The following is an 11,963-nucleotide window of genomic DNA, read 5'->3' on the forward strand; positions in this document are numbered from 1 at the left end:
GTTTGGTTTAAATTACCTTTTTGGATGCAACCTGATTTTGTATTTGATTTAAGTCTTTTTGTTTTTTTTTTTGTTTGTACCCCTGTTGGTGTGGCGTGGCTTTAATGTATTGTTTGTTATACTTTGTGGTTGATGTTGTAATTTTGTATTTTATTTTGTTTGCTTCATTGCAGGAGCTGGGGTCCCACGGGTGGTTGGATTTCTCTCCTGGTGGTGGTTCTTCTTGGTATGCTGTGTAACACTGAGTGTCTAGTAGTGTGATCTGAGTGCACAGGGGTGTGTGCGTGGAAGTGTGCCATCGTAAAAACCGAACTCCTCTTGCCGCTGGAAGCCTCAGCCCTGCCGGTTGTATGTGATTTATTCTAGGGCCCCAACCTTAGATTATTTCTGTATTTGTATTCTTTTATTTTGAAGCGGTGCTTTTTCTTGTTGCAAAAGCACTTTAAAATTTGTGTATTAATAAAATTTATGCTTTTATATGCTACCCAAGTGTCTGGCCTACCTTCATATGAGGGATCCGAACCTGTGTCCAATTATAACTTTGTTCCCTGGGAATAATCCCTAGGGTGGCGTAGTCGGAATTCTTTGTGAGTTAAGCGTTGCTGTTAAAAACAGTCTCCCCCCTTCCGCCACACATGTATGATGTTCCCATATACGAAATACATGTTTATAAAGGCCCTAATGATATATGAATCCTATTTTTAAATATGCCTTTTCATTTATCTGTCCTATTACAAAATTATGTATGGCCATTAGAAGCGATTGAGAACAGGTGTGCTACAAGTCTCTAGCAATAAGGTGATCTAAGAAAGGGGATCCAGCGGTGAACCCATGGAATCTTAGGCTGAACATTACAGGACCCCCTCTTTTATGAACGGCCCTTGATGTTCCCAATGGCAATAAAATCCTTGTCCAGGATGTGGCGAGCAGGGACCCAGTCTACGAGAAACTGTTGTCTTTCCCGAACCAGTTGAGTGTCCAGTAGCCGCCGGACTGTGTATGCTGGCTAACCATCAATTATTTGTAGTGCTGGGATTGACCTGGTGGCAGGAGAGAGAGGGCTGTATTTGACAGGTTTTAAGCATGAGATATGAAAGGTGGGATGAATGCTCAAAGACCTGGGTAGCAAGAGACAGTAGGAAACAGGACTAACTTTCCTTATAACCTTGAATGGTCCTACGAATCTGGGAGACAATTTTCGTGACTCAACCTTGAAGAGAAGGTCCTTGTTTGAGAGCCAGACTTTCTCTTAGTCTCTTAGTACATTGCTAATCGAAGCCTGAAATACTGCAGGAGCATTTACCAACCCAAAAGGCATAACTTGATACTCATAATGGCCAGTGGGTGTATCAAAGGCAGTCTTCCATTCATCTCCAGTACGATTGCGGACCAAATTGCGAAGGACCAATTTAGTAAAAATAGTAGTCCCCTGAAGCAACTCAAAGGCAGTAGACACTAGTGGAAGTCCCCTGTAATCTATACAAGGTCGGAGCCCACCGTCCTTTTTAGCAACAAAGAAGCGCCACACTCCTGCTCTGTTGTGATTTAGCTGAAGAAAGGTTTGTGTTTCGAGTATTTAAAGTGTTCCAAACTTTTCAGGCACTTTTATGCTTCTAACGAGAACTCTTCAATAATTGTTTCATTACCGAATATAGTATTGTAATACTTTGTGTAACTGTTTAACATTTTCTATCAAGATGGAACTTTCTAACGTTTTCTATCAAGATGGCGTCGTTGAGTCACGACCGCTCCGGCAAAACTTTTTGTTTTTCTGTTAATTGTTAGTATTTTGGATAGTCTGTGCGGTTTTCTTTATATAAGATGGCCATTACTAAATATGACCGAGCCACTCTTATATCTATTGGTGTACAATGCACCCAACTTTCGCCGTTTTTAAATGTCGTGATTTTCCTAGTTATGTTTTTTATTTGACCTGGAGTGTATGTCAGGGCCGGTGTTGTTTAAGTCTGTTCCCCATTAGTTTAACATGCTCTTTTCCCACTTCTTCTTACCCTCTAGGAGTTTGTTCACACACAGTTCAGTTCAGCAAAATTCTGGCTGCTTCCTAAACCTAAATGAATCTAGACAGTTTCCACAGGGACGTAAGAACCTCTCCAAGTGATTATTTGGGCATCAGGACCTTGGAGCAGGCCCCACTATGTGTTTCAGACACCTGCGCTTTACCAGTACGGTGACACACACACACACTATATCTAAGAGAGGGGAAATACAGGATAGAACAGGATTCTTTACTATCTGTATTACACACATGAAAGGCACAGTCCTCCTGTAGATGAAGTAGATGAAAGCTCACCCTGAACCTCTTTCCATGACTCTTAGAGAGAAGATCGCTCACAGCCTACAAAACAACTTCACTCTTCCAGTCTTGCTGTAAAAATTACACACTAATTGACTTATACTGATGGCATTGCTACTTAAATCAATTATTAAACGATCTAGGATGTTAAATAGTGATTAATGACGTAGTAATGAAATCAATTTGAAGGATCTGACAGCACTCCTTGGCACACTACTGGTAACATCCTGGTCGTGTTCTGAGAGACTGTGCTGCTGAGCTCACAGATGTCCTCACGGACATCTTCAACATCTCACTGAGCCAGGCTGTTGTCCCCACGTGCCTTAAATCCACCACAATCATCCCGGTACCGAAAAAGTCATCTCCCTCCTGTTACAATGACTTCCGCCCGGTCGCGCACTCACTCCCATCCTCATAAAGTGCTTTGAGCGGCTAGTCATGCACCACATCAAGTCTGTCCTCCCCTGCCCTGGACCCCTACCAGTTTGCATATCGGTCTAACCGATCAACAGAAGATGCCGTCTCCACTGCCCTCCACTCAGCACTCACCCACCTGGAAACCAAAGACTCACATGTCAGAATGCTGTTCATCGACTTCAGTTCAGCATTCAACACCATAATCCCGCAGCAACTCATCCATAAACTGGGCCAGCTGGGGCTCAACTCCTCCTGTGCAACTGGCTGCTGGACTTCCTGACAGGAGACCTCAGGCAGTTCGGGTTGGCAGCAACTCCTCCAGCTCCATCATCATGAACACGGGGGCCCCCCAAGGATGTGTGCTGAGCCCCTTCTTTTCACTCTGCTGACCCATGACTGTACTCCATCATCCAGCTCTAACCTCTTCATCAAGTTTGCGGATGACACGACTGTGGTGGGTCTTATCAACAACAACAATGAGACACCCTACAGGAGTGAAGTGAGCAGGCTGGCCATGTGGTGCAAAGATAACAATCTCCACCTGAATGTGGCGAAGACAAAGAGAGATTGTTGTGGACTTCAGGAGAGCGCACACCCAGCATGCTCCGCTGATCATCGACGGTGCTGTAGTGGAGAGGGTGAACAGCACCAAGTTCCTGGGTGTGCACATATCTGAAGACCTGTCATGGAGTCACAACACCGCATCACTGGCCAAAAAAGCCCATCAGCGCCTGTACTTTCTCCGTAAACTGAAAAGAGCAAAAGCCCCACCCCCCATCATGCAGAACTTCTACAGAGGCACCATCGAGAGCATCCTGTCCAGCTGCATCACGGTGTGGTACGGAGCCTGCACCGTGTCCTGCCGTAACACACTGCAGCGCATCGTGAGAGCTGCTGAGAAAATCATTGGTGTCTCTCTCCCCTCTCTTGGACATTTTTAACGTTCGTCTCACGCGAAAAGCCACCAGGATAGCAGGAGACCCCACCCACCCATCCCACTGCCTCTTCAACCTGCTGCCGTCGGGGAAGAGACTGCGGAGTCTCCGAGCCAGAACCAGCAGGCTCAGGGACAGTTTCATCCACCAGGCGGTCAGGAGACTCAACTCCCTACCTACTCTCCCTTCACTCACCTCTACCTCTGCCCCCCTGCCTCAGACCTCAGACTGTGATCCCGCCCCCACATAAACTCATAATCTCAGGGTCTACACTTTTGCACCTCAACGCACTACCTCACTTTAACTTAATTTAATTTTCCAACAAGTGCCTTGTCTGTATGTTTAATGTCTGCATGTTTAATGTTGCACTATTTATATTTTAGATATTTTAGATATTTTACCATTATTTTATTATACTTTAGTTTTTTATTCTTTTATCTTTATTCTTTTATTCTGCATGATTGCAAGGTCAGAAGGGAAGGAATTTCATCTGTGCTGTATGTTGGACATAGAGCATATTTGACAATAAAGTTGACTTGACTTGAGTCGTAAGCGGGCTTGCTAGCCTCTGACTGTTAATCGGTTTCATTGCCATTGATTTTATGCTACAGACACCTGCACGGTAATTCTGAAGGCAGATTTCTATGACCCTGGCAACACGACTGCTGAAATATGATTGGATAAAAGCTCTAATATAAACATTCACTACTGGAAGCAGCGCAACCAAGAGAAAAGTCCCTCCTATGCCCTGATTTATAAGAGTAAAACATACTAGAAAAGCCAAATAAGCCGAATAAGTTTTTATAGTATACTATATGGACATGCTCTTTCTCCATTTTAGACAATTATGTTTGATTGGATACAACAACACATTGACATTAAACTATACTATTTAAACATTGTCTCTAACCTTGTTAGAGACCTATTTATATATATATATATATATATAAAATATATATTGTAGGAAAATCTCCCAGTTTGCGTCATCCAAAAAAATAAATATGAAAGTCTGTACATTTGACCAAAATTACTATAACTTTCATATTCCTCCCTTCAACGTATTCTTATAAGAATAATCTTAACAGATAAATGATTATATAAAAATAAACATAAAGGAAATTTCACATTATTATGTATGTTTCTCAAACTGATAATACCAGGATCTCTTAGCTCACCAGAAATGTGAAATTAGTTCAGGTTTAAAGTAGAGGTGCACCAGTTGACTGGCCGGTGATCACTGAAAGGGGAAAGTTTTAAATAAGGATATTTTTCTTATTCAAATACATGATTTACTTTACAAGGCCTTTATTAACCTCTTGGAGCTGAGTAAAGTTTGTTTTATGATTGCTGCAAGATTTCTGAGCTCCAAAATCTCCCATTTGTTAAAATTACAAAGCTTAGAAGACACAGGTTTTTTTTGATAATTTAAATGTGTTTCTCTGCATATCCTATACAGCTAGGGTAACTTGAAGGTGAGAAAATCATGGGGTAGTGTATTTATTTTTTGGTTTATTATCCCTTTACCTTGTATTTTTAACCATGCCAAGTCCTCACTGGACTGGTGGGCAATTAGCTCCTGATTAAAGCGATAGCTGCTGAATAATGACTGAAATGATTGATGATATATTCCTGTAGGTAGACAGGGATCAGCCGAGTTTCAACTAATGCAAGCTCAAATAACGTGACTTGTCTGTTTTAGCACGGTTTATCTCTATTCCCCTTAGACCTGAAGAGGCTGAAAGAGGAGAGTCGAGAACTAAATGAAAATGAAGAGAAGTACCTGATTGAGAGAAATCCTGAAACCCTTAAAGAACACACGAGAGATCCCACTGAAGAGAAAGCTTTCACCTGCAAGCACTGTGGAAAGTTTTTTACTTGTGAAGGAAACCTTTTAAAGCACACACGGGTTCACACCGGAGAGAAGCCATATGCGTGCAATCAGTGTGGAAAGAGTTTCTCTGAAAAAGGAAGTCTTTAAATCCACATGAGCGTTCACACGGAGAGAAGCCTTTCACCTGCCAACAGTGTGGGAAAGGTTTCAGACAAAAAGAAAGGCTCAAAGTCCACATAAGAATTCACAATGGAGAGAAGCCTTATACATGCACTCAGTGTGGGAAGAGCTTCACCGAGAAAAGGACACTTTGTAAGCCACTTAAGGATGCATACTGAAGGCAAGACTTACATCTGCCAAGAGTGTGGAAAGAGCTTCTTTCAAAAAAGAAACCTAAAACTTCACATGAGCGTTCACACTGGAGAGAAGCCTTTCTCCTGTGAACAGTGTGGGAAGAGTTTCACACAAAGAGGATGTCTTAAAGTCCACATGAGAATTCACTCGGGAGAGAAGCCTTTCAGCTGCCAACGGCCCGGAGGTCTCCATGTGTATCACCATCGTTTTGATAGGAGTGCAATGTAAACAGGGACTCTTGTCTTCATTCATATGCTGTGGCACTGTTCTGAGTTCTGGAGGTTAGCTTCAAAACCGACTGAACACCTGAAGAGCTTGAGATCAAGGTGTAACTATGCATACTAGAAACTTTCAGCCAGGCGTTTTGGAGCTGCTTGGAGCTAAACTCTGCAGTCCGCTGGCCTACTGGTTAACTGACGACAAGGTCGAGTCCTGACGCACAATCCTACGCCAATCCCAGCTGTCCTAGACGAAAGATTGGCATCGTAAAACAATTGTGGCTTTTTCTGTGATCGTGGCTCCTAAAAGGTGGTTTAAAGATAGCCGATGACACAGAATGATCACACGTTCAAAGCAACGTGGCGCTAAAACATAAAACCGCTCACCTCAAGTTCTTATCTGAACTGTAACTGCTGAAGTGTTATTTATCATGCTCTTTTTGTTTATAGCTAGCGCTCACATTTGGATTTCCTACATTTACATGGGATATACCGCCCGAGTCCGGCCAAGCTGCCTTTAGCCCTACTTCTACCAAAGTGCCTCATATTACTGTGTCGATTATTACAATAGTTCAGTTTTGAGTGTAATGGCGAAATCCATTTATAGTACAGTCTGATCACATTTTGGAGAGACGAATTCAACATGGGGTTTTGTGGTCGTTCTTGTTATTTCCAATGAACTCTATTGGTGGCGACAGAACTTATGACTTATAATATCACTTTTAATAAAATTAGAACTTTGATTAATATTAATGTTGTGTAAAGGCATTGTCTGCTGGTTTATTTACTTCTCAGTACACCACATTAAGTATGTGATTGAGTACGTTAAGGTTATCGTGACCACACTTGTACGTCTGCATAACATACCAGAAAAACAATAGTATATAATAATGTGTGCACTGACAGTATCAACAAAACATGATTTTTAGAAATGAAACAAACATGATGCTCATTCTGCCTTCTCGTCCTGATCAGGTTTGTGTGAATGACACTGAGCACCTTGTCTATATATACAGTATATATTATTTAAAAGCTGCTTGTGGTGGGCTTTGGTTCAGATGTTGGTATAATAATTATATCAGTTAATGAAATTACAGTGTTTAACTGTAAATTTTAGTTAAAACCGTAAAGCTAAAAACGTTGTTACAGTATTTTTTACAGTAGAAGTCTGGCAATCACAGCTGACGGCTTTTCCCTCTAAATGTTACAGATTTTTTTTTTTTTTACAGTGAGAATATATACGTTTTCATCACATAGTGATTATAAAATGTAGTTTTCATACATATATTGTGTCCCTTTCTAAATAATTAATTTTACAACACATTTGTATCCCTCTCAAATTTGTGAAAGTTGCACATTCTTTTCTAAATAAAATCAAACGACAAAGATACCTGGTCAAACTACTAACTGGCACTAATAGTTAAACAAGAAGATGAGATAAACAACAGGAACAGCAATGTTATACGAAGAATGATTTCAGAAATATATGATTAAGTATGATAACACAGTAATTTTTTTTATCCTGCTTATCTTGATTTTTACGAACATTCAGACTGTGTCCTAATAGTCTACATCACAGTGAATCATTGCCCTCCATTGAGTTCATCACTAAGCAAATGCATGCAGTTATCGGGTGCATTAAATACATTTATAAATACAAATTTAAAGCATATATATATATATATATATATATATATATATATATATATATATATATATATATATATATATATATATATATATATATATATATTTTTTTTTTTTTTTTTTTTTTTTTTTTTTTAACCAAGAAGTTAACTCTGATTGTTTGTATTTGAGTGTGTCTGCACGCTGACTTTAGCGAGTGAATGAGACTTTTATTTTGGAGGGGGCTCTGACGTCATCAGCCCGCGCCGCGCTCCTGCTCTGTTGTGATGGAGCTGAAGAAAGGTTTGTGTTTCGAGCAGAGTTCTGTAACATCTCTCACAGACACGGGTCATGGTTAGAAGGGTTCAGTCAGGCGTGGGTGAATGGGTTTACTCCACACTTTTGATACTTAGCAACAAGAAGTGTTTTTCTTTGTCCAGAAGCATTCATTATATGTTCTTAACTCCCTTTATCTTTTCTAAGTACGTATATTTTGGCGTGGATACAACACGTGTCATCTTTAGTTTCATTGTCTAGAGGGGTATAACTGAAGATGTCTTTATAAACCATTGTATTCTGGAATAAACTTTGGAGTAAGGAGAAGGATATATAGGTCTCTGTGTGTCTCTCCCTCTGAGGTCGAGTTAGAGTTATTCTCCGAGAAGAGCGGGACCTTAAAAGATGTTAATTATTTAACAACCATATTTATTTCTGTGGCGCTTTATTTAATTCAGATCGTCTCAAAGTTCTCAGATATAAAGCAGATCTACAGGAGGCAGTATATAGAGCTGAATCTTCTCTTGTGTGTGTTCTAGTGGCCGGAGACTAAAGAATCAAATCACTGCTAAATCCACTGGAAAATATTAAAAAAACAAACAAACATTTGTTTGAATAATTTTTTCTCAGCGTATATTTTTTTATATATTATTCTTTCCATCAGTTTCTGTTTGTAGATGCATGTTTCGTTCAGTATGTTAAATAACATAAAAATAAAAATAAAGTCCAGAGCTGTCGTCACAGCACAGTCACGTGACCGAGAGAGGAGTCACGTGGTGCCGGAAATAAAGTGCGCAGCTGTTTATGAAGGATCTGTTCTTCACTGACACAGGATCAAAACACTGCTATTAAAGAGAGTCGCGCGGAAATAAACGTCTGATTTAATCGAGTGATCATCGACATGACGCTGAACAGAAACCATCACCCGAACGGAGGAGTCCTGATTCAGGCCGGAGAGAGGTAGAAACTAAACCAACACCACAACTAACTAACTAACTAAACTAAACCACGACAATAACACCGCATCGGAGCGTTTACACGACACGACACACACACACAGACACACACACACACGTCGTTATATATTAAGGGTGTTTTTCACAGTAAACACCTGGAGAGCTGTACTCTTCTGCTTCATCGTCTTGCTGTCTCTCAGACTGATTGTAAATCGATGTAATGTTAGGATTCAGAGTCTGTTCTTATGACGTCTGGTTTAAAGAGACAGTTCATCCAAACATAAACATCCTGTCAGGAATTATTCATCCTCATATTGTCCCACTTCCAGGGTTCATCTTCAGAGCTCAAATGAAGAGATGTAACTCAACTTACAGGAACGCATCGGTATCAGAGATTCACAGAAACCACATTATTCAACCATTTCTTCTCTTCTGTGCCGTTCTCCTGTTTTTATATTTTGTGGTTGAACCTCTGATGATAAAGGGACTCTTTTAAAGATGTCTGTGATTGAACAGGATTTAAAGCTCTCGAAATTAAACAAAAGATCTACATTTGGGAAAAAAACAGCAGGAGCCAAGAATGCCGCACAGATTTCTTTCATATAATCAAAGGTGCTTTTTAGAAATAAATATCACCTAAAACACCTTTTACCACCTTTTTTTATTGAACATTTACTTCTACACTGTTTTTTTTTACTTATTATTATTTATTTTACACATGCAGATTATACGTGTGTGTATAAAGATGGGCTTTAAAAGCTCTAGTCCTTCCCATTAACTAACCAGCTGTCGTTGATTCCTTACTAATTGTTTAAGAAAACTTATTTGAACAATTGATGTGTCCTGAAGAAGACTTGGGAGTCAAAACCATTTGATCTTCATTAATAATTGTAAAGATTTGGCCCAGGTGATTAAAGGCTTTATTACTACTTCAAGGAGAAACCTGTCTTTTATTTAGTGTCTGAAGATGAACGGAGGTCTTTGAGACGTGAAGGTAATACTGACAGGGCTTGTTTAAGATCAGATGATCGCGGGCAGACGCTGAGAAATAAGGGATTTCTGAAGGAAATGTAGAAACTGTGTTGAGAAACTGTGGTGCTGTTCTGGGAACAGATGTGTGACCTAACTTCCTGTTTTCAGCATCTTACGAGAATGCAAGAACGTCGAGCTTTCCTTCAGTGACATCACACCCAAAAATGAGCTGTTCAAGGGGACCAAGAAGGGCTCTGTGTACCTCACCCAGTACCGGGTAAGACCTGTCAACTAATCCTCAGTCTATCTAAACACAAACCACAGCATCTTAACTGAATACAGCTTAACTAATCCAAGCATTTTATCTAACCCATAATACAATTTAACGTGGCTAAATCATAATATATGCTACTACAGTTTAACCAACGTTTAACCCAACTGATCACATCTTCACTAATAAACTGTCCTAATACCTTTTAACTAACCTATATTCTGCTCCAATACATTTGAACTAGCATTTGATCCTTAGCATATTCAAGTACAAGTTAACTGATCTAAAACCCACCCAAAACACCTTAACTATATATTCAAATACTGGTTAACTGACCTATAACTCATCCCCAAATTAGTTTAATCCAAATTACTAATCCAAGTACAGGTTAACTGAATTATAACCCACCCAAATCCTCTTATCTAATCTGTAAATTATCCAAATACAGGTTAATTTATTAGTAACCCAACCAAAATCAATTGAACTAACCCATAACTCACCAAAACATTTCTTAAGTAATGCATAACCTACCTTATCCTTAACATATCCAAATATAGTTAAACTAATTAGTAACTCAGCTAAAACATATTTTAACTAATCCATAACCTATTCAAACAAACTACCCAATAACTAATCTTAACTAATAACCTAAACACGGGTTAACCCGCCCAAACATGGGTTGATCAGTCCATCACACTCAAACACAGGTTAACCGATCCCGGACTCGCCCACACACGGGTTAACTAGTCCCAGGCAGACGCGGGTTAATCAGATGGTGTGTTTCAGATGGTGTTCATCTGCAGCACGATGAAAGAGAAGTTCTGCTCCTTCATGTTCCCGTATTATCTGATGAAGAACTGCAGCATCGAGCAGCCGGTGTTCGCTGCCAACTACATCCAGGGCTTGATCAAAGCCGAGGCGGGAGGTACGCCACGTTACCCAGCATGCACCTGCCACCTGACGTTTACTGTGCTCACGCTCGTGTCTCTCTCTCTCAGGTGGATGGGAAGGTCAGGCTAACTTTAAGATGTCTTTCCCCAGCGGAGGAGCCATTGAGCTGGGACAGCACCTCTTCAAACTGGCCACCAACGGTCAGGAAACACTGAATCAATGATTCCTCCAGTCACTGTATTACTGATTACTGATTGGCTGGAAAATATGCACCTAATATGAGTCACTGGTTCACTCGGGCACTGGTTCACTCGGGCACTGGTTCACTCGGGCACTGGTTCACTCGGGCACTGGTTCACTCGGGCACTGATTCACTCGGGCACCGGTTCACTGAAGGCTGTGTGATAATTGACCAGTGCTGGACTGCTTTTGACACTTAAGGAAGAATGGTTTAATAAGTATGTTTGTGTGTGTGTGTGTGTGTGTGTGTGTGTGTGTGTGTGTGTGTGCGCGCAGCATCTCGAGCTCCTCCAGCTCAGAACGGAGCGTTTGGATTGGCCGCAGGGATGAACGGATACGCCAGTCCAGCCATGCCACAGCCGTACCCGTACCCATATCCCAGCATGCCACAGGCCGGGTACAACCCCTACCCACAACCCCCTGCTGCAGGTACAGTCCGACTCTGAGCTGGAGAATCACACGCATGACTTCAGAACGGGTCAAATGACTGTGTGTGTGTGTGTGTGTGTGTGTGTAGGTGTGTATCCCAGCGCTCCTATGTACATGGCTCCTCCTCCTCCATACCCCGGACCTCCTCAGAACTGGTGCCCTCCTCCAGGTAAACTCTCTCTCTCTCTCTCTCTCTCTCACACACACACACACACACACACACACACACA

General features: G+C 41.0%; 1 protein-coding gene across 1 annotated transcript in view; it reads left to right on the forward strand.

Moving 5' to 3' along the window:
- The first annotated feature begins 8,739 nt into the window (after window positions 1–8,739).
- wbp2nl (WBP2 N-terminal like) overlaps window positions 8,740–11,963 on the forward strand; it is a 4,629-nt gene continuing 1,405 nt past the window's right edge. The window contains exons 1-6 of the mRNA XM_043225548.1: window positions 8,740–8,934; window positions 10,071–10,179; window positions 10,960–11,098; window positions 11,172–11,264; window positions 11,581–11,733; window positions 11,822–11,902. Coding sequence (XP_043081483.1) covers window positions 8,876–8,934; window positions 10,071–10,179; window positions 10,960–11,098; window positions 11,172–11,264; window positions 11,581–11,733; window positions 11,822–11,902 — 634 coding nt within the window. The 5' untranslated portion in view covers window positions 8,740–8,875. The remainder of the gene's footprint in view (window positions 8,935–10,070; window positions 10,180–10,959; window positions 11,099–11,171; window positions 11,265–11,580; window positions 11,734–11,821; window positions 11,903–11,963) is intronic.

This window comes from Puntigrus tetrazona, chromosome 3 (genome assembly GCF_018831695.1).
Source record: "Puntigrus tetrazona isolate hp1 chromosome 3, ASM1883169v1, whole genome shotgun sequence".
Lineage (NCBI taxonomy): Eukaryota > Metazoa > Chordata > Actinopteri > Cypriniformes > Cyprinidae > Puntigrus > Puntigrus tetrazona.